Here is a 27,555-nt window from a genome sequence, read left to right as displayed (position 1 = left end):
ACCTCCTTCATAGAGCAAACTACGGTTTTCCTTTCGTGCACAGACGCTGCTCCTCGAATTGTCCTACAGTAGGTAGGAGAGCGGCAGTCAGGGATGACAGACTTCAAGAGCTTTTTGTCAACACAGCTAGGAACCTGTTTCTCAAAGGGGGTCACAGAAATTGTCCAGGGAGGACGTGAAACACAATGGTCTGAATCTGCTCAGTTAAGGTTTTGTAGTTCACGTCAAATCCGAGAAGTCGCGTCCTGATGAAGTAGCTCTCGGGGGTGGTGGGGGCAGGTGGGAGACCCGCTTCCTTGAGTCCGCCAGCCTCCGGGGTGGGAATACCGCCCCTGTGGCCCATTTCATGCACCCAAGTGCTGTGCCGGCGTGCAGAGCCGGGCAGAGCGGTGACAGGGTTGGCTCCCGCGCACCGCTAACCCGGCGCTTGGGTCCTCCATCCTGCTCTGCAGGCGGCCAGAGCGCAGCTGTCAGCTCCTTGTTCATTTGGGGCTCCCCACTCTCGAGGCCTGAGCATCTCAAAGTGGAGTGTTTTCCTGTCAGTCTTCTCTGCTAGTCTATAGCTTCCTACGGCCTGGGCTTTACTCTTTATATCCCGTTGCCTTGTTGGAGATCTGCACCTGGGAGGCACCCAGGAAATGCTTCCAGAAGGCGGGCAGAGAAAAGGGTGGACCCGGTGGGGTTGAAGAGCCCGTTCAGGGAGGCAGTACCTGCTCTGGGACTGGCTGGCCACGGGACAGCAGGCACATCCTTCACCTGGCCGGGCCTGTCTCCCCGTCTGTGCACAAGGCTCCTTTCTCTTCCTCCACTCCAGCTGGGCTGACCGCTGCATAGAAATGATGAAGATAATCATAGTAACAGCTGCAGTCTGTTTGTTCCGCAAAGTTCTGTGAAGCACCTACTCTGGGCCTTGCCCTGTTCTAGGTGCTGGGGATTCAGCGACGAACAAAACAGACAAAAACCCCTTCCTCATGGAGCTTGCTTCCGCATTTGCAGCACACCCCCAACTGAACGGAAGCTCCCAGGCACCATCTCCGTTTCCTGCAAGCTGAAGGGCGACGGTGTAGTTAGCTCCGGTTTATTGCTGTAGGAAGTGAAGTCAAGTACGGTTGCGGCGTTGCTGGAAGTCAGCCCCTGCGTAGAGAGCAAAGATGGGGCTTACACCCTGGGATCTGGTCCCAGGACCTGGTTCTTAGCCATCACAACATGCCCTCCCCTCCCCACAGGCCCCCTTCCTGCCCACCTCTCAGCCTTTGCTCAAGCAGATCCCCATGCCCTTCCCAGTGTGCCCTCTCCACGCTGGATCTGTGCCTGTGAACGCCTCTGTGTCTCGGGCCTTGTCTCCAAATCCTTCCTCGTTGTCCGGCCAGCCGTGGTTGGTCACCGGGAAGGGAATCCTTTGCTTCTTTATTTTGCTCCCTTGGGACACTGCTTTCCCCTCCCCCTTCAGGCCACCCCCTCGGGGCCCAGGCATGGACCCATGTGAAGAGCTCAATAAACAGTTCCTAATTCAAGCATCGAAACCCTTGATTTTTCTTTGGTCTCAGAACCAAGTCTCAGTTTTAAATGCCTTCATTGTCTGGGTGGGTTTTTTTTCTCCCTGCACCTACTGTGTGCTGGGATGGTGTTCCATGCTGCAGGGCTCACAGAGTGACGGACACAGTTACCAGTCTTCAGCCTCACTTGGCACTTCAGTGTGGTCAAGGGTGGCATGATCCCACGGCCCGGAATGCCTGGGCCAGTCCTGCTTCACGCTGGGTACGATTATTAGCAGCCTCCCCTTCACCCCCAGCTTCCCTGGTTTGGAGAAGCTCTCCAGTCACCCGAAACAAAGCCCAAGGACAGAAGTCCTCTGACTGCTCTAAGCACTTTGCACATATCAGCACGTGCAATCCTCCCAACCCCACTGAGGCTGGTGTTATTTTTCACCCTTGCCGCAGATGGGGAAACTGAGGCCACAGAGCAAGAAAGTAGTTTGCTCAAGGTCACATGGCTTGGAAGGAGCAGGGCCAGTTTTCGAAGCCAGGTCATCCGTGGCCAGAGTTCCCGCTCAACCACTGCCTGAGCATGAACTTGTCTAAGAGGTCTGCCCTGATCCCGTCTCTGGGCTAGGAGGTGTGTTTCCCCTCCGCCACCCCATAGACTTATCCCAGTCAGGACTGCTGTGAAGCAGTTTTGTCAGAGGAAGACACCAACAGGGTCAGCTTCCCTTCTGGAGCCTGGCACAGGGCCTGGACCCAATAAAATCTCTGGACATGCTTTTTGAACAAAGGGATGTGATTCTCTGGGGCTGGGTTTGGCCCCTCCCTGGGGTTTTTCCTCCCCATCCTTGTGGTGGCAGAGATGCCCAGCCCTCGGGAACAGTGGTAGCTGCCTGGAATTCCTTCCCAAGATTCCTTATCAGTTTTCAGAGCAGCCTGGAGTAGGATGACGGGGGTGTTGGGGACACTGGGGGCTGCTCTGGAAAAAGCTGGAATGCCATAGCCTGAGCCCCACCTGGGGAGGGGCCGGAGGCCGGAGGTGGGGGAGGGTGCTGGCAGGGAGGCCTCAGCTGTCACATTCCTCAGGCTCACAGAAAGCTCTCCTGGGCGCCTTGTCCTTATTTAGGCAGGAGATGTCTGCTGACTCGGGCCTGTGGGATGCTGTTGCTGGCTGGCTCACCACGCAGAGTGGGGGTAGGGGGGTGTGCAGAGCACTCCTGGAGCCAAGTCTGTGGGCCCTTGGGCAGGCAATCCCTGTGGGAAGTCCAACCCTTGGGGAGAAAAATCACTCTCTAGGGAATCATCCTGAAAATAGCAATTACCATTCATGGGTACCTACTATGCACGGAGCACTAGGCTAGGCCGGTCTGTAAGCTCCAGGTGGGGAATTTCTCCTGTTCACGACCATACTCCCACATCTAGCGCAGAACCTGGCACACGGTTGGTACTTAGTAAATACTTGTCACGAGTGAGTGAATACACACTTCTCATGCCACAGTTCACTTGATCCTTACACTAATTCTGATGGTGGCTAAGTGCTGTAATTAACCCACTTTATAGGTGGTAAGACTGAGATTTACAGAGGTTCCGTGATTTGGCAAAGGTCACGAAACTTGGAAGAGGGGGTGCTGGGGTTCGAAACCAGGTTCTCTGATTCCAACGCTAACTAATGTTCCTACTTTCTTATTTTGGTGTCGTCCACCCTGGGATTCCTGGCTTTCCCCATTTATTGGCTGTGTGAGTTAGGTCCCATTATACAACCTTTCCATCTTCGGTTTTCTCACCAGGAAAATGGGGATCGATAGTGATATCTACCTTAGGGAACACTGGGAGGCCTAAGTGGAGTAACACAGGCAGAGGTCTTAGCATGGTGCTCAGCGCACAGTAGGTACTCAACATGTGTTGTCTGGGAGTAATGCAGTGATGATGATGGGTCTTAGGGACTCAGCATCCTCCTGGCTGGACAGGACCTAAGCAGCAGAATGAGCAAAAGGTGGCGCCATTTCCCAGCAGGCTCTGTCCCCTCCTGGAGCGCAGTGATGATCGGGGCCCTCTGGAGAGAGCCATTCCTAGCCTGTCTGAAGCCTTGCAGATTCCCAGAGCAAGAGACAGGAAGGGGTGTTAATACCTAGTGCAATCATGCCCTCATGTCAGCTTGATTGCCCCAGGTTTCCATGAGCACCTACTGTGTGCCTAGGTCTGGGCTGGTCGCTGTTGCTGTCCCTCGAGAAGCCCATGACCACACTATGGAGTGGCAGCAGAGTGGAGTGTTGGAGAAACACAGATTCTGGAGCCAAACTGTCCAGATTCCCATCCCTTGCTGGCTCTGTGCCCCCGAGCAAGTTATGGACATGTCCAGAGTCCCAGGTTTCTCATCTGCAGACCAAGGAGAGTAATAACAGTATTTCCTGTCCAGTTGTTCATGTTTAGTGGAGTAATATGTGTGAGCACTTAGACGAGAGCCTCTCACATAGTACGTGACCCTTCTAACATGTCTGCAACAGAGGTAACAATCACCATGATTTATTTTTGATTATTGAAAAGGATCACACAGGCCTCTCCAGGCCTCAGTTCTCCATCTTCTTACCGTATTGTTATCAAATGGGAAGAGATACTTTCTGAGGGTCCTTCCAGCTATGTGAGTCTCACGGTCAAATATGTAATCCATAGCACACATTTACTGATGCGTACTTACTGAGCACCTGCTACGTGCTTGCTTCTATTTTGATAGAAACACAACAGTGAAGCTTCTGCTCCTTTGGGGGGCTCACAGACTAACTGGAGGAAGATAAAGTGACCCGGCAGCTAAGTGTAGGAGACTGTAAGAGCAGAGAGCTGACGTTCAGGGTAAGCTTTCCTGAGGAAGGGTCCTGAATGATGAGCAGGAGTTCGCCAGATAAAGAGAAGGATGGAGGCAAGGGATGGGGGAGGGGACACAAATGTTCTCAGAAATGGAAGCAGCCTCGGTGCAAGCCTCGGAGGTGGAAATAGTAGGGCACACGTGGGGACCTGGAAATTTCTGGCTGTCTGGAGGGCTGTCTGGTTTGCATTAAGACCAGAGGTTTGGCAGGAGTTAGATCATGAGGTCATACGCATAGCATAACAATGCCTTTCTACATTATCCTCTGGGCATGGGAAAGACGCAGAGGAGGCTTCCGCAGTGGGTCAAGATCCCATTTACTGGGGGTTCGTCTCTGGGGAAGGCTTTCTGAAGCAGCTGAGGTGTAAGAAGAAAAACTTACTTCCAGGTTTAGTATCCAGCTGGACACTCCAGGAACATCATCCCAGTTGTTAAAGTTTTAAAATATTCTGGTTGATACCAGTTTGCAACCAGCAGTTGCCCTGAGCTCCCTATGTGCTCCCCACCTCCTGTTACTGCCCTGTACACTTGGCCTCTCACCTGGAAGACAGGCTTCTCCGGACCTGGCAACTACACGGTTAAGCACCTGGCATGCCTCTCTATGGTCAGTGCCCCCCCCCCCCGCCCCCCCATAGCAGTGGCTCCATATGTTTAATATCACTCTGCTGCAGACACCTGAATCCGTCTTCCAGTTCCAGGAAAGCACCGGAGAACATCAGCTAGAGCTGGACTAGCTCAGGACACTTGGGTCTTATACCAGTCGTTGCCCTCTTCCTGCAGGGGAGGCAGGAGAGACTGGACTAGCCACTAGGGCTGACACCTGGGGTCTAGAGTACTTCCCGGCTACGTAGCTTTCCCTGTCTGTTGAGTGGACACACTAGTACTAGTCCTTAGGGTTGTTTTCAGGAATAAATTACATCGTACCTTTAAAAGTCCTAGCACTCAGATGCTAGGTTGTTAAACGCACTTATTTACCTTATCTAGGAAAAGGCATACTATACGCACGTGCAAAAGATCGAAAAGGGTTGAATCAGTCAAGAGTCTTGGCATGGAGGGGTATATTCAGAGAATTCAACTGCAGACAGGTTCACGAAGCTACTGGGTTCCCCCCCCAATTTTATTGAGCTGTAATTGACATGTAACACTCTACACAGCGTGTCGATGTGACTCACTCACATACGACAAAATGATTACCACCCTCGCATTAGCTACCACCTCCTATGTGTCACGTAATTACCGGTTCTTCTTTGTGGTGTTAATATTTAAGACCTATTCTCTTTGTACCTTTTAAGGGTGTAATACTACCTAACTGTAATCACCATGCTGTATAGTAGGTCCCCAGAACTTACTCATTTTCTCACTGGAAGCTGGTACCCTGTGAGCACAAACTGAAAGGGATGTTGAGCTACCCAGGGCCAGCGATGATGGGAAGCCTTAAATTCATGTCCTGGGTCTGAAGGAGCCAGGGGAGGAAATGTGTTACACTAGAGGCAGCAACTGTAAGCTGTGGAGGAGAGAGCCCTCTGCAAGAGGGACAGGGAATCAATACCCTGACCACTCTGTCCTCCAGCCCTTGGCTGGCACCCGCCATGGGCCAGACCCAGCTGGGGGCCAGAGAGCGAGGGCACTGTGGATGCAGACCGTGGAGGGCAGTCTCCCAGGGCACAGAGCAGGGTGCAGGCTGGCGTGGTGGGGCAGGGGGACGAGATGGGGCATACAGCTAGAGGAGGGTGTGCATGTCTCCCTCCCTTCCACCTCCTCCCCCGGCATCTAGTTTCCATCCCAGTAGGCAGCCTGTATTACCAATTTCATCCTATCCTTCCAGAAATAGCCCACATACAGAGGAGCAAATGCACTTGTTTGTCTACACAAGTGTTGCATACGATATCCAGTAATTTATGCCTTGCTCTTTAACTTGACGTCTCAGGATTCACTCTGTTCTAAAGGCCTAGCTCATTCTTAGTACTGGCGGCATCAAGTCCTTCAGACGGCCGCCATAGTATAACTGGGTGGACCAGTTCCCCACTGCTAGCTTTGGGGTTGTGTCCAGGCTTCTGCGATTACAAACTGCATTGCCATAAATGCCTCTGAACACGTGTCATTTGGAGCCTGTCTGTTGGCCAGATGCCCAGAAGAGAGATCACTGGCATAGAAAAAAATGTAGATGCGAAATTTCTAAAGGAAAACATGGAGCAATTTGAAATGATAATTGCGAACATACAGAAACACTCCTCTAGTGCTCACTGTGTGGGCCGCTGCTCTGTACATGAACTCCTTGAGTTCTCATAGCAACCCTAGGGGGTAGTAAGGGGTCTCCCCGAAATTTCAACATGTGGCGGGGGAGAGGGGTTGTGGCCCTCCCCCAAGGCTCCAAGGAGTTCACCAGCACCAGCTGGAGGTCTGAAAAGTCAACTCAATTCGGACATTATCTCCTGTGAGATAGCATCAGATCCCATAAATTAGGGGTTCAGTCCAGCAAGACGGTCCCCCCATGCCATTTGCAAGTCCAGGATGTTGCCTGGGCTCCTGACCGACCAGCTGTAGAGAGGAGGTCCCAGCAAGCTCCCTCTGAGTTCAATTAATTTGCTAGAGTGTCTCACAGGACTCAGAGAAGTCATTTACTTCCTACTAGATGATTAGTTGATTATAAAGGATCTAACTCAGAAGCAGCCAGATGGAAGAACTGTGGAGGGCACGATAGGATGAAGGGTGCACAGCGTCTGTGCCCTCTCTGAGTGTGATGCTTTTCCTGGATCTTCACCTGTTCACCAACCCGGAAGCTCTACGAACACTGTCCTTTTGGATTTTTATGGAGGCTTCATCATATCAGCATGACGGATTAAATCATCGGCCATTGGTGACCGATTCAACCTCCAGCCCCTCTTCCTTCCCCTGAAATCATGGGGTGGGGACTGAGAGTTCCAGTCTTCCCTTCTTGGTCGGTTCCCCTGGCATCCAGCCTCCATCCTTAGAAGTTTTCCCAAAGTCGCCTCATTATCATAAACTCAGTTGTGTTGGAAAGGGGTTTGTTATGGATATCAAGGCACCCATTTCGTTTTTATGGCTCTGAAGTGATTTCAGAAACTGGGGACAAGAGACCAGACATTGTAACAAAAAATGCTCCCATGGCTCTTGGCACTCAGCGAATTCCAAGCGTTTCAGAAACTGTGAGACAGGAAACATGGACAAAGACCTAGTATACATGAGACATATATTTTGGTCATCTGAATGACCAAATACGTACAGCCGACCCCTGATTAACACGGGTTTGAACGGCATGGATCCACTGAAAAGGACTTTTTTCAATAGATACAGTACTGTACTGTAAGTGTATTTTCTTTTCCTTACAATTTATTTTAAAGATTTTATTTATTTATTTGACAGAGAGAGATCACAAGTAGGCAGAGAGGCAGGCAGAGAGAGTGAGAGGGAAGCAGGCTCCCCGCCGAGCAGAGAGCCTGATGCGGGACTCGATCCCAGGACCCTGAGATCATGACCTGAGCCGAAGGCAGCGGCTTAAACCACTGAGCCACCCAGGCGCCCTTTTCCTTACAATTTTAATACCATTTCCTTTCCTCTAGCTTACTTTCTTATAAGAACCCAGTATATAGAGCATATACAGAACAGATGTTGATCCACTCTTTATGTTATCAGTAAGGCTTCCAATCAACACAGGCTGTTCACAGTTAAGTTTGTGGGGAATCGGGAGTTATACTTGGATTTTTTGACCATGAGGGGGATTGGCACCAAACCTCTGTGTTGTTCAAGGGCAGCTGTATTTCTTCTAAATCACAGTACCACCGACAGATCTGTTCTTGGGGGCCTTTGGACTGAGGGCCTTGGTTCTTCATTACCATTGGCTGGAGGCTGCCCTCAGATCCTTGCTGTGTGGATGGACCTCCCCAACAAAGCCAGCAGGAGAAGCTGCTAGCAAGAGAGATGTCACTGTCTTCGATAAGCAAAGCATGGAAATGATATGCCATCACCTTTCCTGTGTTCTTGTATTTGAAGCCTAAGTTCAGCCCAGCACCAGGGGAGGGGATGGCACCGGGCTGTGGACACCAGCGGCCACCTGGGAAATCGGCCTCATTGTTCAGAGCAGATGGATCTGTCCGCAGAGAAGCAAAGCGATTTTCCCTGGCCACGCAGCCTAGGGTATGACCCGGGGACTCAAGCCCAGCTGGGGTGGCTTCAGCTTCCACTTGAGCCCTGTCCCTCAACATGCAGTGTTTCTTGTGTTCAGAGCCCCGATGGAGACGGCTTGTGCACGCAGAAGCTCGTAGAGTCATGGTGCTGTTGCTTTCATGTTAGTATTTTCACAGTTTCTAAAACTTGATTTCCAAACCTGGTATAAACTTTTTAAAAAGGAAACTTGTCTGTGCTGTTTTGAAGGTCTCTGCCAACTCACGCGGAGAGGCCGCCCAGCTGGCAGCCAGGCTCTGGGTGGGACTGCAGGACCCAGTCCTGTGTGGGGAAGCAGAGCAAGGCCTGAGGTCCCTGCCCTGTCATGTCACTTGTCACCGAAGTGCAGCCAGATCTCAGTCACATATAGTCAGCCGGGCAGTTTCCAGCCTGTCGTTGGGGAAGTAGGGTTATCAGTGTCGGTAACCGCTAGCCCTGGGCTCTCTGAGACGGGCAGGGCTTCACACCGTCCCTGTGGGAACAAGCTGGGTGGCGGCCGCTGGGCCCTTCTGGAAGGGGGGCTTGAACTGAGGCAGCATCGGGCATGTGTGGGTCAGCAAAGACATTGCTGCCAGGAAGCCCTGGAGGCATGTTCCAGCTGGCTCTGGCAGCCACCAGCTATGAGCCTCGGGCAAATGATTTCCCGAGCCTGCGTTTCTTCCCCCGTAAAGTGAGTTGTCTTGAGGATGACACGAGATCACACAAGTTGTTTTAGTTTCTAGTTGCTGCCATAACAAACCTCCACAAACGTGGGGCCCTAAGACAGCATGGATTTATTCTTGTATGCTTCTGGAGGTCGGAAGTCTGTGATCAGTCTCACCACACCACAGCCAAGGTCAGCGGGCTGGTTCTTTCCTCCTGGAAGCTCCAGGGGTGAATCCCATTCCCTGACTTGTCGGTCTTTAGTGGCCACCCCCGCCCCTCGTCTGTTTTCACATCACACCCTCGCCAGCCAGTCTCTTCTCCTGTCATCACCTCGCCTTCTCCTCTCCTGCCCGCCCGTCTCCCTCTGCCTCCTCTTATAAGGACATGCGTGATCGCATAATCCAGCGCAATCCCCGCATCTCAAGATCCTTAATCACATCTGCCAAACTGCTTTGGCCATATAAGGTCACGTTCACAGGTTCCAGGGAATAGGACAGGGATATCTTTGGGGCCATTATTCAGCCAAACACATAGGTCAAGTGTCCGGCACATAGTTAGCACTCAGTAAACTGTGGCTCTTACTACTTTGCCTCTGACTTTTTGGCCGGGGCGGGGCAGGGGGGGGGCGCACCCCTGCTCACAGGTGGAGGAGACTTGCCAGCAGGGCTGGAGCCTCTTTAAGAAGGGGAGAAAGGTCACTATAAAAAGTGATCTGGGAGAGGTCATGTCCATGGCCTGGGGATTTCAGGCTGGGTTTCCAAGGTGGGGAGGTTCTCTAGGGCCTGAGGAGGTGGTACAGCCCCAAACCACCGTTGGTACAAAACCACCTTATCGGAATTTTTCAAGCTCTTGCATAGAGCCTGCTATCTGCCACGTCCTGTTCCAAATGTTTTACTACAGCAAGTCACTGTCATCCCAGCCGCCCAGTGAGGGCGGGGCTATTCCTGCCCCCATTTTACAGAGGGAAAAATCAAAGCACAGAGAACTCGTTTAGTCGCCCGTGGTCACACAACTGTGCTCCTTACCCCCTCAAAATACCAAAACATTAGTAGCATTTTTTTTTCTTTTTAAAAAATGAAAACTGCTTATTCTCAAAACTTTTCTACAATGAAGCCATATCATTTTATACTCTGTATTTTATAACATGTACTATAAAATAACCAAAGACAGATTATGAACTTGCGACCCATCAGGTGGACTTTACTGCTGCTCTGTAGTCTCTCTTCTCATCTCAGGACCTTTCATCTCCTCTCCTCTTACCAGAGTCTCCCTCCCCCCATGTCTGGCTCCCCGTTCATTATAATAGTAATGGGCACGTGACTTAAGTAATGGGCACATGGCTCAGTCTTCTCATTTGTACAACGGTGGTAGAGCCCACCTCACGGCAGCGTGAACCCTTAGGTTAGTTCTCATTCTCTTCTTATTAGAAGCAACACTTACAGATCTCCACGCAGGTACTAAAACTAGAAAACTCTTAGAGGAAAATACAGGAGTGAACCTTTGTGACCATAGGTCAGGCAAAGCCTTCTTGGATCTGACACCAAAAGCATAAGCAACAAAAGAAAAAAGAAAACCAGATACTCTGGACATCATTAAAGACCATTATACTTCAAAGGGCACTATCAAGAAAGTGAAAAGACAACCCAGAGGATAGAAAAATTCTTGCAATACGTGATTGGCAATAATATATCTGATAAACGACTTATATCTAGAATATATAAAGAACTTTTACAACTCAATAATAAAAAAGACAAAAGCCCAATTTAAAAAAGGCAAAGGATCCAAATAGACATTTCCCCTCGAAAGATATACCAGTGGCCATGAAGCCCACGAACCGATGCTCAGAATCCTTAGCCGTCCTGGAAATGCAAACCAAAACCACACTGGGATGGCACCTCACAAACGACCCTATGGATAAAATTGAAAAGCTGGATCTAGCAAGTGTTAGCAGAGATGGGGGGAAACAGGAGCCCTCATATGTTACGGGGAGGACGTCAGATGGTGCAAGCACTTTGGTACGAGCCTGGCAGTTCCTCACCTGGAACACGGAGTTATATGACCCAGAAATTCTACTCCTAATTTTGTACCCAAGAGAAATGAAAACATAGAACCACACAAAAAGTTGTGCACAAATGCCCATAGCAACCAAGTGGTGGAAACAACGCAAACGCTAGAACAGGTGAGCTCAGTCTGCTTTATGCACATGGCGGAGTCTCTCCAGCAGTAGGAAGGAATGAAGGACGGGCCCGTGCTATAACATGGGTGGACCTTGAAACAGGGTTCAGAACGCATATTTATATCCCAACTTGTGGGTGGCCCATAGAATTCTGAAGAGAATTGCTGGTAAGCATTGTTACAATAGTAACAAAAACCATGATAATGAAAGCCAGTATTTGTTAAATGCTCATTTCAGACTCTCAGTAGCATAGTGAAGTATTAGCATCCCCATTTCACAGTTGAGGAAACTGAGACCAGTGAGTCAAGGGTAGATACCTCGAATGTGATGCATCTCTTATTTGTACTTGAGTGTCTACCCTTAACCCCTCTGGGGAGGAGCTTCCCAGGAGGGGCTTAGGCCCACTTGCCAAATGAAGTCCTGCGGGTGGGTTGGGGTCAAGAGGAAGTTCCCCCATCAGTCAGGACTCCCTGACTGTGCCTTTGCCTATGTCCTTGGTGGGCAGGGGGCTTTCTTCCAGGGAGCTATCCAGGTGGGTGTCTGCATCCCCAGCTGTGGTTCCTGCTTGTGATGACCCTGACCATGATTGTTCTGGAGGAAATGACCACGGCCGGCCAGAGCTGTGGGCGAGGGGCTATTTTGGGAGAGGGCAGGGCAGCGGCATCCGAAGCATTCCCCACCGCAGGAAGACACTGGGCAGCATTGTCCCTGTCGGCCTCCTCTGCGACCTCCAGAGAGGCTGGCAGAGGTTTGAGCTGGGGACTCCTGTTATCCGCCAAATGAAAAAATCATTTTAATCTTTATTTAACAAATCAGCGGCATGTGGTCCATTTGGGATTTTTAGTCCTCTCCTAAAAAACATGCTTATTTATTTTATTAACAAGCACTTTGTGGACTTCCTGTGTCCTGACCACCGCTCCAGGGGCCAGATGACTGGTCATTCATTACACCATCGCTCCGGTCGCTGCTGTTATTAGCCCCATTTTACAGATGAGGAGGTCGGGGTTCAGGGAGCTCAGACTTGCCAAAGGGAGTAGGGGCAGAGGTAGGGCCCCACATCCCAGCTACCTGGCTGGAGTCTCCCCCTCTTAGACATTCTCCTGAATGATTTAGAGACTGTGCTCTGTGCCCCTGTTCAGTCACTGGTTGTCAGGGGTGTTGTGTGGTGGACTTGGCAGGGCTGCATTAGGCTGTGAGCTCCTCAGGTGACTACTGGGTCCCATTTATCCCCATCCCTGGTCCCAGCCCATGGAGGACTTAGCCCAGAGTCAGTGGGAGGAGGGTGAGACCTTTGTGTAATGGGTAAGAGCTTGGACTGATTCACTTTTCTAGCTGTGTGACCTTGAAAGAGGAACTCCACCTCTCTGAGGTCATTTGTGTTAAGGTGATACAGAGCTGGGCACAAAGAACTCAACAAAGAACAGATTAATATTGTTCGTAGTAGTAGAAGAGACAGTTACTGAGTGAATGTATTAAAACAGGCATCAGTGAGCTGTTTCTGTAAAAGACCAGATGGTAAATATCTTTGGCCTTGCCGGCCACACAGTCTATGTGGCAACTAATTCACTGTAGACAGTGTGTCAACAAGTGGGTGTGACTGTGTTCCAATAAAACTTTATATGGACACTGAACTGTGAATTCCATGTAATTTTCATGTGTCAGAAAATATTACTCGTTTTTTTTTTCAATTTCAACCATTCAAAAGTATATAAACTAGTCCTAGCTCACCGACAGTACAGCCACCAGCGGTGGGCTCGGGGGGCCTATTGGCTGCAGTTTGCCGACCCCTTGCACTAGAACCTGAGCTCTGCGAGGGGGTTTGGGTTGCTTGGTTTGCTGTGGTATCCACAGTCCTCAGAACAGTGCCTAGCACACAGTAGGCACTCCACAAAGTTGTACGGAATGAATGAACCACTATGTAGAATTGGGTCTTGAGGTGGCCCTTTAAGACTGGGAGGGCGGACAGAGGGGCAGGAGTGCTTCAGGTCGGGGAACAGCCTGAGTGAAGGCATGGAGTCAGCCGTAAGTCCAGCAGGTACCCCCTTTGGCCCGCGAAGCCATGGATGCCTGGTGGAGGGGATTGGGCAGCACAGCCGGCCGACTGGAAGGAGCAGTTAGGGGCCTGGGGGCGGGGGAAAGAGGCTGGGGTAGGGGGACGCTCTTGGAGTGGTTCTGTCGGGTTATTGCCCTGCCCCTATCCCAGAACCACCAGCCTTATTTTTAACCCTGCTGACGAGTGAAATCGAGAAGAGGGACTGCTCCGTGCCCCTCCCATTGCCCCAGTTTCTGCTGCTTTCCTATCCCGCAGATCAGAGCCATCCCCGGAGACCCTACACCCCCCACCCCCCGCGGCCTCAGCCCAGACCCAGGGAGTGGTCAGAGGAGAAGAAATGGGTCCGGCATTTCCCTAGCAGGACTCAGAGGGGGATCCTGATGCTTGAGGAGAAACACTCGAAGCTCTTTGGGGAGTCGAGCAGGCTGGGAGCTGCCCAGCAGGAGTGTAACACACAGATTCCTGGACTCCTCCCCCTGAGGCTCTGACTCAGGTCTGGGGTGGAGCCTGAGAACCAGCATTTCTGACAAGCTCCCAGGTGAGGAAGGGACCAGGAGGGTGATGGGCCGCACTGTGAGTGGCCCCGGCCTACAAGAGCCTGTGGGCAACAGTAGCGCCCCCCTCCCCCCGCCCTGTGAGCTGCCCTGGGCTGCGCCCTGAAGGCCACTGGTGATATACCCAGGATGCCCTGAGAGGCTCCGGAGAGCCTGGAAGTCTGTGTCAAGTGCCCTGGGCTTTATTGTGAACATGGTAGGAAGCCTTGCAAAGATTTTAAGCAAGAGTTGAGGCCGCTGGACAAGTGGATTAAGCCAGCCCTGGTGCCACTGCGATCAGTTGTAGGGAGCGTGTCGGGGCTTGGAGGAGCAGTGACGGAAGGAGGGAGAGGCTGCCGATGCCGGAGCTATAGCAGGAGTAGGAGAAGGGACCTGGTGAGTCATGGCCTTGGCTGCAGCAGGGAGACGAGGAGGAGGGTGCGGGAGGACACGGGGGTGCCTGGCTTGAAGGCTGGGGGTCATTCCTGAGACCAGAGACCTGGGGGAGGGTTGATAAGGGGTTCCATCGGCCAGATGGATGGACACGGGGAAGGGAGGTGGGCTTCCTTTGAACACAGCAGCCCTCATTGCCGTGGGCTGTGTGGCCTCCCCTTTCTCCACCCCTGTTTTGGCTGCTCTGGACGGGAGGTCCACAGCTGACCTCTCTGGGTCTTCTGGGGCTCTGCGTGCAGGCTGCCGCTCCGGCCTTAGGAAGAGTCCAGTCCTGCAACACGGCTTCCCAGGGCGCCAAGAAACAAGCAAGCACCATCCAGCTTGTGTTACCAAAAAAGGACATTTTCTCCCTTTGAAGGTTTGCCCGGCTCTTTCCCTCCTCCGCCTGACCTGGGGTTTCAGGTTTCCAGGGAAGCGTTTCTGGAAAGTGTAGGACTTTGAATCGCACGCCTGTGTGTATAGGCAAATAGGAACCCGGGGATATGCACGTACCACACTCTGTCGTGGTGTCATAAGCCTCATCGTCCTCCTTCTCCTTCTCTCCTTCACCACCGCCATCTCTGCCGTCACCTCCTCCGTCACCACCACCATCACGTCCTGCACCATCGCCTCCTGCACCATCACCATCACCTCCTGCACCATCACCTCCTGCACCATCACCTCCTGCACCATCACCTCCTCCGTCACCACCACCATCACGTCCTGCACCATCACCTCCACCATCACCTTCACCTCCTGCACCATCACCTCCTGCACCATCACCTCCTGCACCATCACCATCACCTCCTGCACCATCACCTCCTGCACCATCACCATCACCTCCTGCACCATCACCTCCTCCACCATCACCTCCTCCGTCACCACCACCATCACGTCCTGCACCATCACCTCCACCATCACCTTCACCTCCTGCACCATCACCTCCTGCACCACCACCATCACCTCCTGCACCATCACCTCCTGCACCATCACCTCCTGCACCACCACCATCACCTCCTGCACCATCACCTCCTGCACCACCACCATCACCTCCTGCACCATCACCTCCTGCACCATCACCTCCTCCACCATCACCTCCTCCGTCACCATCTCCCCCACCACCGACACCACCACCGACACTCAGGCCCGTCCTGGCCTAAACCCTTCCATATGCTGCCTCTTAACTCATCAGTTTTCACCACCTCTCCAAGAGGGGAGAATTACGATCTCCGTTGTACAGATGAAGAAACTGGGGCCCAGGGAGGCGGGGCCACTCACCCACGGTCCTAGAGGCACCATGGGGTTGGGACTAGGGTGACGTGACCAAGGCCACGCAAAAGCACAGGGTCTGATCCAGTCTTTACTTAAATTTTGTTCCTCGTTTGTTCAGTAAGGATTTTTTGGCATTATTTTTGACTTCTAGAAATAGTGCTTTAACATATTGTTTTACCTTGCTTACTAATTTTCGCATCCTCCTAACTTTTGAGCCTGAGGTGAATGCATCACTGACCTACCCTAGCGCCAGCCTTGGCAGAGCCGAAGTTGGAATCCGGAGCTGGGCTCTGGACGCATCCCTGTGCTGCCCCTTCTGCTTATACCCGGGGGCGGGCATGCGCTCACTTACATATTTTTTCTCTTGGAAGTAAACTCTACACCCAGTGTGGGGCTTGAACTCACGACCCCGAGATCAAGAGTCAAATGCTCTATGGCTGAGCCAGCCAGGCGCCCCGCGTTTGTGTCTTCTTTCCTTCCGTAAACATTACTGTGGCAAGGTGGCATCGTAGAGGGCAGGGCCTGGAGATCAGACAGTTCTGGGTCCTTCCTCCACTGCTCATTATTGAAGGGACAGCCTGTGGCTCAAGGCACAGACTCTAGGCCCAGGAGGCCTTGGTCTGAAATCTTGCTCTGCCACTTGCTGGCTGTGTAAGTTTGTGTTAGTTCCTTAAAGCTGCGCGCCCTGCATTTCCCCTCTGTAGAGAGGGATGCTGGTACTAACGTCTGCTCCCCAGCGCTTTTGGGGGATGGTGTGTCAAATGAGTTAATTTCCGTAAAGCCTGTGGCATGTGGCACGTAGTAAATGCTTTTGAGTGTTGACTCATTTTCCATCCTTGAGGAGATACCCCTCTGAGCCTCAGTTTCCCCCTGTGTGAAGGCCGAACAGGAAGAGCCACCGCCCAGACTGTTCTGAGGCTTGGAGGGGATAACGTAGGCAAAGGACCTCTCACATGGAAGGAGCTTCATGAAAGCTCTCTCCCTTATTTCAGGCCCAGCGCTGTTACTGGAGACAGGTACAAAGACACAGGTCAAGTCCCCAAGGAACTGACTCATCTGCGGTGTGGACACTATGTTGACCTTTTACTTCCACCAAAGGCATCAAACCCTTGCTCTCTTTCCTCCACCTGCCTTGCTGTCCCCTCCTCTACTATTATGGATCTAACTTCCGTTTGTCTTCATGTCAACTTAACTGTCAATTCTCAAAGAAACCTTCCCTGACCCCACCCTGCCACCGACCTCTATTGTCATCCTACTCTACGAGACCACTGCCTTCTGCACTCTTCCTCGATGGCACATCTCACAATTGCAATCAAAGACCTTTTATTCAACGACCTTTTCTTAAAGACGTTCTGTTGTTCGTTTGCCTTCTTCCTCCCTCACTGAGGATAGGGACGGGGCTTGTCTTACCCACGGGAGTCTCTGTCCTCAGCTCCTGGCAGGTGTGGTACATTTCCAAAGTCATGTTCAAGCTCACAAGCTCTGGAGTCATCTTGCCTGAGTTCAAAATCCCAGCTCCTGTAGTTAAGGACCTTGAGACCCAGGGAAAATTACTTCACCTCTCTGTGCCTCAGTTTTCTTTCCTGCAAATTGTGGAAAATGGTAACAGCATCAGCTTTCCTAAGGCGGGATGATGACTGCAGGAGATAAACTGCCTAATTCCTGTAGAACTGTGCCTGGCCCATCCTCACCGGCCTGTTACTGTTTCAGCAGGTGCTGCTGGCTAGACTAACAACTGAAACACACGTCTCCCAAATCTCAGGTGCTTATCACTCAGACACGTACGGTTTGCTTAAATGATCCACGTGGAATATTTAAGTGTAATACCTGAATGTTCCCCATTCCAGCGTGGAACTCTGCACTATGCAACAATCATTTCTGGATCTAGGTTCCTTCCACGGTGTTTCTTTTTTTTTTTTTTTTTTTTTAATTTTTTCAGCGTAACAGTATTCATTCTTTTTGCACAACACCCAGTGCTCCATGCAAAACGTGCCCTCCCCATCACCCACCACCTGTTCCCCCAACCTCCCACCCCGGACCCTTCAAAACCCTCAGGTTGTTTTTCAGAGTCCATAGTCTCTTATGGTTCGCCTCCCCTCCCCAATGTCCATAGCCCGCTCCCCCTCTCCCAATCCCACCTCCCCCCAGCAACCCCCAGTTTGTTTTGTGAGATTAAGAGTCATTTATGGTTTGTCTCCTTCCACGGTGTTTCTTAATGGGGTGCGGAATTCAGAGTCTGTGAACTTGGATGCTGTCTTAGATTAGACTCCCTAGAAGCTGAGCCTGAGGAGGGGATTTTTTTTTTTTTTTTTAGATTTTGTTTATTTGTTTGAGAGAGAGAGAGTGAGTGAGAGAGAGCAACAGCAGGGGGAGCAGCAGAGGGAGAGGGAGAAGCAGATTCCACGCTGAGCAGGAAGCCCAATATAGGACTCCATCCCAGGATCCTGGGACCATGACCAGAGCCGAAGGCAGACACTTAACTGACTGAACCACCCAGGCGCCCTGAGGTAGCGATTCTTGAGCAGATGATTTTTGCGGGGGACACTCTCTGGAGAGAAGGGTAGTGACCAGACCAGGGTGTGGTCTTAACCTGGCCCCATGGTGGGGGTTCTGGAGCCTGGTTTGTACCACAGAACTGGTTCTTCCCGGGGCAAGAGGGGGGCTGGCGGGTGTCATCAGTCGTTAGTTGTGGGCTGCGTGGTCGGGGTGGGGGAGGGTAGTTTGGCCTCTAGAACAACATGGCTGCTGCTGGGTGCAGTTCTCTGGGACCGCGGTGAGCCATTAGCAGCCTGGTCAGGAGCTGGGGGTGGGTGCACGTGCCAGGGAAGGGATCTGGGCAGGGCACTCAGTGTCTACAAAAGATGGAAAAACTATCTTATTTTTACTAACCTCTTACTGAAATGTAGTATTTGCTTCAATTATGGAGGTAGGCAATAAACCACAGTAGTATTCGGGACATCTGTGACTTTGCCACCCATGGAAATCACATGCTTTCATGTCATATTATTATCGTTGCAGATATCTTTAGGAAGATTTTATTTTATTTTAAAGATTTTTATTTTATTTCTTTGAGAGATCACAAGTAGGCAGAGAGGCAGGCAGAGAGAGAGGAGGAAGCAGGCTCCCTGCTGAGCAGAGAGCCTGATGCGGGGCTCGATCCCAGGACCCTGAGATCATGACCTGAGCTGAAGGCAGAGGCTTAGCCCACTGAGCCACCCAGGTTCCCCAAGATTTTATTTTTTTAAGTAATCTCCACACCCAACATGGGGCTCGAACTCACGACCCCAAGATCAAGAGCCTCATGTACGCTCTCCCGACTGAGCCAGCTAGGCAGCCCAGCCCTATTGTGGGTATCTTTGAAATATCCTTTCTGCTAATCTGTATTTTAAAATTATTGTGGTTAGTTCACTTGCTAGATATTTTGTTCAATGTGTTCATGAAGAAGAAAATGCATTCTATTACAGATTTGTTCCTCTAATGTTTTGGTAATAGCATGTCGGTATAATGACATCCCTTTGTAATCCTGTGTATTTTATGCATTTTAAAACATCATTCTGAGAAGGGGCCTATGAGTGTCACCAGATGCCAAAGGGTCTGTGATACAGAAGACGTTAAGGTCCCCATTCGGGGGTGCTGGCCTTCCCTCCATTCAAGCAGCAAGAGGGGGAAAGGAGAGGATGTAAGGACCGCACAGGAAGTTTTCATGGGCCAGGCCTGGAAACCGCATACGTCGTGTCTTCCCACAATGCGCTGGCCAGGACTCGATCACCTGACCCCACTGACGGCAAGGGGAATGTAGTCTGTCTGTGTGCCCAGAAGGAAGAAGGAATGGTCTACGGAGTGCACAGCAGTCTGGCCCACGGGGTTCAATACATACTCACTGGCAGCCCCAGTGAATGAATGCTGTGTCCAGCGTGTCTTTGGTGGGCAGAGGTCTGGTTTTCTGGAGGGATCCCGAGTCTCTACCATGTTGTCTCCTTAGGACAAGCCACGCCAAGGCCAAAGCTGAGGCAGCAGAACAGGCTGCCCTCGCTGCCAACCAGGAGTCCAGCATTGCCCGCACTGTGGCCAGGGAGCTGGCCCCGGATTTCTACCAGCCAGGTAGGGCCAGCCAGGGATGGGCAGCACAGGGTAAGGGGAGGTCCCGGGGCGGGACCATTTTTCTTTTTGTTTGCTTGCTGGAAAGCTGAGATGCCCAAGTATGTTCACAAATGTCTGTGAGTTCAAGCAACCAGAGAGGGAGGGCGGGTATGGCAAATGCATGGGATGTGGTGACACAAAGAGACTTGTGCTGAGATGGGGGGCGGGGGTGTGGAATCAGAGGCTCCTGGTTGTGGACCGGACCTACCCCAGGCTGCCTCCTCTCCCTGCTGCAGACAGGGCTGACAGCTGAGCTGATGAAGCTTAGCGAAGGGAGAGGGCTCTGGATGAGGCGGCTAAAAGCCTTGCGGCTCCTGCTCATCACTTTCAGTCCACCGGTCCCTGAGTGCTGCCTCTGTGTCAGGCACCGTGCTGGGCTCTGCGGTACAAACCTGGGATTCCGGGATCCAGCATCTAGAGGAGCCGAGAATCATGGGAGAATCGGGGAGTGAGGATCAGGGAGTATATTCCCGTCCTGACTTCACTGCTAACCAGCTCGGTGACCTTGTGAAGTCGTTTCACCTCTGTAAACCTCAGTTTTCTGATCTATAAGATGGGAGTAAGAATAATACTTACCTTCTTGGGGGGTGGGTGGGTCAAATCATGTCGGGGAGCACAGAGCCCCGCCTACAGCAAGCTCTTGGGAACTGTTGGTTCTGTCTCACTGTCACGACTACATTCCACACAGCCTAAGCTCTGTGTGGCTTGAACAGCGGCTTTGGAAGCTCAGGGGGGCACTTCACCCAGTCAGGCAGGGAGACCCTAGAGAACGCCGCCCTCAGGAAAGGCTGTTTGAGCTGAATCTTGAAGGCTGAACGAGAGTTCATCAGGTCAGTGGGTCTCAAATGTGACACAGCCCGCTGGGCTCACCCGGAGTTTTTGATTCAGTAGGTGTGGGGTCCGTGAATGTGCTTTTCTTTTCCTTTTAAAAAAAAAAATATATTTTATTTATTATTTATTTAGGAGATGGAGGGCAGAGAGCAGAGGGAGAGAGACAAGCAGACTCTGTACTGAATACAGAGCCTGACTCGGGCCTCAACCCCAGGACCCCAAGATCATATCCAGTCGGGGGATTAACGGATTGAGCCACACAGCCCCCCTGAATGTGCGTTCCTGACAAGGGTCAGGCAGTGCGGAAGCTGCTGATTTGGGACCACTCAGTGAGAATCACGGCCCCTCGCAGGGCTGTGTGGGCGGGGCAGACCCGGAGGAAGGTGCGAAGGCACAGAGACATGGAGCAGAGTGGCAGGCTCCGAGGCTGGAGAGTGGAACAGGCAGGAACCGGTGGGGAAAGAGGCTGCTGAGTAAGACGCGCCACGCCTCTGATAGAGACTTGGCTCGTGGGTAGAGTAGTGGGAGCCCAGGAGCTGGGAGGCTGCTGTTCTCCGCATTGAAGGTTTCATGGTGAGTGGCACGATCAGACTTGTATCTAAACGTTATTCTGGCTGTAGCAGGGACACCCCAGGGGACCAGCTGGGGGACCACGGAGCGCAGATGTGTACCTGGGAGGCTAAGTTGCCTCCTGGCAAGGCGCTCCCCCTGCTGGCCCCAGGAAGAGCGACACCTCCCGTTGCTGCCTGGGTGGTGGTAACAACAGCTGGACCCCTAGCTCCGCATTTTTCGTGCATTTTTTCCCACTAACCCTTCCATTAGTATTTATGAAATAGGCACGATTAGGCCATTTTTCAGGTAAGGGAATGGAAGGAAACCAGTGTCGCGGTGAAGAGCATAAACTCTGGAGCCAGTCGGACTGGGTGCTGGTCCTGGCTCTGAGCTGGGTGACTTTGGGCAAGTGATGTCACGTCTCTGAGCCTCCCTTTCGTCCCCTGTGAGCACGAGGCCAATAATAGCACAGACCTCTTAGGGTTGTTAAAAGGCCGCAGCAGTGACCTGCTCTTTGGAACCTGCTTGACATAGTGCGGGGCCCACGCTAGACTGTCGGTGGGAAGTTGCCGGCCCAGTCACTAAAGCAGGCTGGGCGAGGTTGAAGGGCTCGCCCAGGGCAGGCGGTGGGACCCGGGTTCAAGGCCAGCCTCGCTGGTTGTCCCCTCCCCCTCGCAGGACCCGAGTATCAGAAGCGCCGGCTGCTGCAGGAGATCCTGGAGAACTCGGAGAGCCTGCTCGAGCCCCCGGAGCGGGGCTCAGGGGCCGCGGGGCCCCCGCCGCGCTCCCGCGAGAGCCCGCAGCTGCACGAGCACGAGCCCCTCGGGCCAGAGGGCGGCCCCCCGTCGCCGGCTGGGACGCCCCCGCAGCCCAAGCGGCCCCGCCCGGCAGCGACCAAGGACCGCCTGGCGAGCCCCGGCGCCTGGAACGGGGAGCCGGGCGCCCAGGGCAGCCGGCCGCTCACGCCGTCCGAGGGCGCGGGTCGCCGCAGCCCCGCGCGGCCGCCCACCGAGCACATGGCCATCGAGGCGCTGCAGCCGCCGCCCGCGCCGTCGCAGGAGCCCGAGGTGGCGCTGTACCGGGGCTACCACAGCTACGCCGTGCGCACCGCGCCGCCGGCGCCGCCGCCCTTCGAGGACGAGCCCGAGCCGGAGGCCTCGGGGCCGGATTCCGCGCCTCAGTCGCCGGCCACCGCCCCGCCGCGGGCCCCCGAGCTCCCGCCCGAGTCCCCGCCCGAGTCCCCGGCCAAGCTGGAACCCAAGCCCATTGTCCCCAGAGCCGAGCCCAAGGCCAAGGCCCGCAAGACCGAGGCCCGAGGGCTGACCAAGGCGGGGTCCAAGAAGAAGGCTCGGAAGGAGGCGCTGGCAGCCGAGGCCGAAGTGGAGGTGGAGGAGGTGAGGCCGGTGGCAGAAGGGCGTGTCCCAGCTCCGGCCCCCAGGGGTGCTTGGGCTCCACGTGGGATTCCAGTGCGAGGGATTTGGGGGTGGGGAGGGTAATGACACAGGATGCAGCAGGGAGTGGGCTTTGTCAAGTGTAGCCTCATCAGGACGTGGTAGCATGAATCCCTGCCGAGTCCCCCCCCCCCCCACCTTGGGGCGGGGGCGGGCCTTTGTGCCTGCGCTCAGGTCAGCAGGGGGCAGTGCTTTGGAGAAGAGGGTGCCGGGGAGCCCTAAGCAGCTAGGGAGGAGTGAGCGCACCTGGGCAACTAGGGCGATCTGAGCGGAGCACCAGCAGCATCTGCGGCAAGGTGTAGCAGGGAGGGCTTCCTGGCAGTGGAGGAAGGACCCAGTAGGGCTTATTGAGGGGGCTGGGAGCTAGAAACGCAGGGACCACGAGTGAGGCAAGGTTGTGTGGACTGATGGATGCCATCCAGGGGGGAATTAGCAGAAAGGAAGGATGTTCTGGCTTCCAGGCCCAGCACTGCCCATTGTGCTTTGGGACACATCCTTGTCCCTCTCTGGACTCTAGATGGTTTGGTTACTCATTTCCCAGAATCCTTCCAGCTCTGATGGTCCGCTGTCCAGGTGCTGGACACAGCAGTGAACAAAACGAGGGGTGTTCTCAGGAGGGTTCTTTCAGAAGTTTCTGCTCCTCTGTCCAGCCTTGTTGGGTCTTGGGTGGGGCATGTTTCCGAGGCCACCGGAACTCAGCTTCTCTCCACTGCTCCCAGGTCCCCAACACTGTCCTTATCTGCATGGTGATCCTGCTTAACATCGGTCTGGCCATCCTCTTCGTTCACCTCCTGACCTGACCCTTGTCTTCCAGGTGCGTTCCCCCCCACCCCCCCAGGCAGGAGCCTGTGGAGAGCTCAGGGCACCAGGGTGTTGGGGGAAGGATGTTGCCCCCTGGGCGTCAGTCCTGCAGCTAATTGAGGCCCGGCCCCCAGCAGAGGCAGGGACGATGGATTTGCGGATTTGGTAGATCATGCCTTCCCGAACACACACACACACACACACACACACACACACACACACACACACACGGACCTCGTTCGCGCAGCATGTGCAGAGCACCTGCCGCCTGTAAGGTGAGCCCCGGGGCTTCCCTCACTCACTCATTCGTCATTTATTCATTCGTCTGACCTCCGTTTACTGAGCAGCTGCTCTGCTGGGATCTAGGGACACAGCAGGGACCCACTCCTGCCCCAAGAAATGGGGTGAAGATGAGAGTAAACCCGTAACTTACAGCTCATTATGCAGGAGTCAGACGTCCAGACGTGAGGCCGAACAACCTCTCCCCAGACTCCCACGGTCTCACCGGAGCTTGCCTGAGATGGGCAGGCCCTCTTCTCTCTGCCCTCCCTTTCTCTCTTGCCCACTTCAGTCCGTAATCCCTCTGCCCCTCGTCCTCCGGTCCTCTCCCAGCCCTCCCTTCCAGAAACCGTGCTGTCGGTCAGTAGTTGCCCTGTGCTGGAACTGGGAGGGCTTGGTAAGGCCCGGTAAAAAGGAACTGGGCTGGGCTGGCCTGGGCTGAAGGAAAGTGGCTCTCATGGGTCTCAGAGTGAAGTATCCACGAGAAAGAAAATCTCTTCCCTGCCAGGACCAGCCTTCACAGCCCAAATCCTGTGCCTGGTGATGCTAACAGAGTTTCTGCCTCTTGCCCTGCCCCCAACCTTAAGACCCCACTCCACCCCTTTTCTCAGTCCTAGCTTAGTGTGGGCTGGAGGTTCCCACTCAGTCCTAGGAGACGAGAAGGACTCCCTGTCCAGTCACCCAGTGAATAGCCAGTGACAATATTAGCCTGGTAGGTGGTGCCCTGGGTCTGAGCGCTGGGCTTTGCTGGGGCCCGGGGTTCACCGGGATCTGGGCCTGATGGCTGCAAGGACTGACGCCTCGTGGCCCCGAGGGTGGAAGGGCCAACCAGATGACCGCAGGAGGGGGAGGGTGAGAAGAGTGTACCATGCCTGGGGACAGCAAGGCTGGGAGAGGCTTCAGGGAGCCTCAGGGACTTGACTCTGATTCTGTTGAGTCAGGCTGCCCTGGGGGCTGGGAGAGGTGGGTCCTGGCCCCAGAGAACATCCCGCCTGAGGCTTGACTTCCACCTCGGACCTGGCCCAGCCTCTTCCTTTCTCCTTCCCTCCCTCCCTCCCTCTCTCACCTGAGCCTCTTGCTGTCTCTCTACAGAGCCAGGAGTTCCTGCCGAGGATGCGAGGGACCCAACTTTCTGCGTTACCAGGCCAGGTGGCACTGAGGTCCAGCTGGCCTTCACACCACATCTGTTTAAGGAGGCCTCCCCTGGCCCCAGCGCTGGGTGACAGAGGCGTCCAGAGGAACGGAATGTGCTGGGGATCCTCCGGAGCCCTGTGCCCGGCCTCGAAGGAAGAGCCCTGGTCTCTTGAGCGCGCCTGTCCCTCATCCTCCCCCATTCTCTCCCCTCGCCGCTGGGGTCCCCCTTCCCTGAGCTTGTGTGTGTTTTGGGAGACGTCACTAAACCAGGATAGTAATACTAACTCCCAGCCCCTTCCCTTCCACCCCAGCCCCCTTTCTTTTAACCGCCTGGCTGCTGAGGGAGTGACAGATCCCTGGGGCGGGCGAGCCGGGGAGCCAGCCCCCAGCGGGGCAGAGGCCCTACCTTGAGTGGGCTCCACGCAGCACATACTCTGTGCCTTGCTTACAGATGTTCTGGACGACAGTAGAGGAAATGGACATACTCGGTTTGAGTATCCCGGGACACAGTGCTCCTGTCTCCTCCCACCAGTCCAGTCAACTTCCCTTCTGGACCACGAGAAGAGGGGGAGACCCAAGGCAGTGGAGCCTGGGCCAGAAGCCGGGCTCAGGGGCCGTTGGGATGGCCCCAGTCTTTGAGAGTGCCTGAGCCCGAGGCTGCATCGCCTGGGGCTTCCAGTGTGCCCAGAGCGCCAAAGGGCCACCCCACGGGAGCCCCGGGGCCCGCCAGGAGAACGCTAGCGGGATGGCCTATGAATTGGTTTGTCGGTTTCCCTCACCAGGGCCCACCGCAGCCTCAAGGGAGAATGAGCACAGATGCCCTCGGAAGCCCGGGCAGATTTCCCTGGGGCACGCTCTCAGGCAGGTGCCGAAGACAGGCTGTTTGGCAACAGTCGTTTCCCAGGGAGAGAAGAGCGAGTCTGGGGTCCCCGATGGGGGTCGTCCGTTGAATACTGAGCCCCTTGGCTTGCTTGGCAGAAGATGGTATTTGCATGCAGCTCATTACAGATGTTTTGTACCACACTGGGTCTCTGGTCCCTTGTGCTTGCGGCTGGGTAGAGGCTGAGGGCTCGTGGACCCCTGCACTTGGGAGAACGAAGGGAAGGGGCGTCTGGGCCCCTCCAAACCCAGGGAAGGTGGGACAGTGGCGTCCAAGCAGAGCCGCGGGGATGCTCTCTCCTGCTTGTTCCTGTCCTTGGGGCTTTGGTGTCCAGCCTCCCCAGGGCAGCTCCCCAACCTCCAGTCTGTTTCTGATGAGGTTGGCCTCGCCTTTCCCCCTCGGGCTCGGCCGCCGGGGCCTCATGGCGGGGCTGGAATCCTGGACTGCGGTTTCCCCATCCTCAGGCAGCCCGCGGCTCTGCACCTGCGTTCGGGCTTCTCTGGACTCCGAGGGGATGACAGGGCTGGCCTGGGGGCACTGCTCAGGGCTGGTGGGCCCCAGGCCTCGGCTCTGAGGACATTGTCCAGGTTTGGGGCTGGCCCGGTGCCGGAGATAAGCCTCTGGGTACCAGAGCTGCCGGGCCTAGGGTTAGAGCTGGTGCTTGGGGTGAGGCTTTCGGATGCTACGGTCTGTACAGTAATAAACCTGCACCTGCTCGCGGGCTTCAGAGGGGCTGTGGTGTCTGCCTGTGGGCCCGGCCTCAGGGCCGGCTGAAGGGCGCAGGAGGGGCTGGGGCAGATCAAAGACTTTCTAAGGCAAACTGTGAATTTCTGAAGCAGTCTTCCAGAACCTTGCCTGAGCAGCGTATGGTAGAAGAAAGAGCCCACCCTTTGAGGCTGGGTCTTCCTGGCCTCCTGTCCGGCTCAGCCACTTATCTCTCCTTGGACCCTCAGTTTCCCCATCTCGAAACGGGGGATGTAACAGTACCTCCTCCCTCCTGAGGCCGTGGTGGGGATTCCACGCAGCGTTGCTGCTCCTGGGGTGAAGCCCAGCTGAGGAACAGTGGAGACGTGGATACTTGGATCATGGCTGCCGAGCACCCCAGTACCTCTTGCTCTTTGGTTGAGGACCCCAGAAGCCCCAAAGGCATAGAGACGACCCAGGTCCCAGCTAGATAGTCACAGAGCATCTTGGGGGCGGGGGGACCTAGAGGCCACCTTCCTTCTCTACAGAGGCCCGGAGAGGAGAGATTGCCAGAGGTCACACAGCAAGTCAGCGGCAGGAAAGCAGTTTGTCCCAACTCATTTGCGAGGAAGCACTTTCCGTGAAGATCCGCCCACAGCCGCTGCCCCATGGGACAGGGTCCCTGGCTCCTCCACCTCGCCCCTCCCCTGGCAGCTCCCGGAGTGAGTGGGGGACCAGGACTCCCCTTCCCTCCCTGGTGCCACCACGGGCTCACTGTGTGCCAGTCATTCTCTCCTGTGCCTCAGTTTCCTCTTCTGCCAAGGAGAACAGAATCCCTGCCCGCGGCTTTCTTCACAGGCAGTGCCATGAGAACCAGATGAGGGGGATTGTGGGTGGTAAAGGGGTATTCGAAACCCTGGAATGATCCAGAAATCCCAGGAAGAAGGACGGGCTCGGAGGGACCACTGGAGAGGTGGTGAGGATAGGAAAGAGGAGATGGAGGGAGCTGCTTAAATCTGCAGGGTTCTAACAAAACCCACTGAGGGAAGGAGGGTCTGTAGACGTGTGTGTGCGTGTAAATGGGAGTGAGGGGTGAGGGCAGAGGATGACTGCATTAGATCACCTTGGACAGTTTGAAAAGAAGGCTTATTTGGAGGATGGGAAGGGGA

The 27,555-nt window shown here is 54.2% G+C and overlaps 1 protein-coding gene across 1 annotated transcript in view; it reads left to right on the top strand.

The window, feature by feature from the left end:
* JPH2 (junctophilin 2) overlaps window positions 1–26,832 on the top strand; it is a 64,976-nt gene extending 38,144 nt beyond the window's left edge. Inside the window, exons 3-6 of the mRNA XM_045981766.1 lie at window positions 19,617–19,735; window positions 21,836–22,551; window positions 23,328–23,422; window positions 24,781–26,832. Coding sequence (XP_045837722.1) covers window positions 19,617–19,735; window positions 21,836–22,551; window positions 23,328–23,408 — 916 coding nt within the window. The 3' untranslated portion in view covers window positions 23,409–23,422; window positions 24,781–26,832. The remainder of the gene's footprint in view (window positions 1–19,616; window positions 19,736–21,835; window positions 22,552–23,327; window positions 23,423–24,780) is intronic.
* Window positions 26,833–27,555: the final 723 nt, after the last annotated feature.

This window comes from Meles meles, chromosome 16 (genome assembly GCF_922984935.1).
Source record: "Meles meles chromosome 16, mMelMel3.1 paternal haplotype, whole genome shotgun sequence".
In the NCBI taxonomy this organism is placed as follows: domain Eukaryota; kingdom Metazoa; phylum Chordata; class Mammalia; order Carnivora; family Mustelidae; genus Meles; species Meles meles.
Note: the sequence above shows the minus strand (reverse complement) of the source record. Positions and strands in the feature narration are given on the sequence as shown.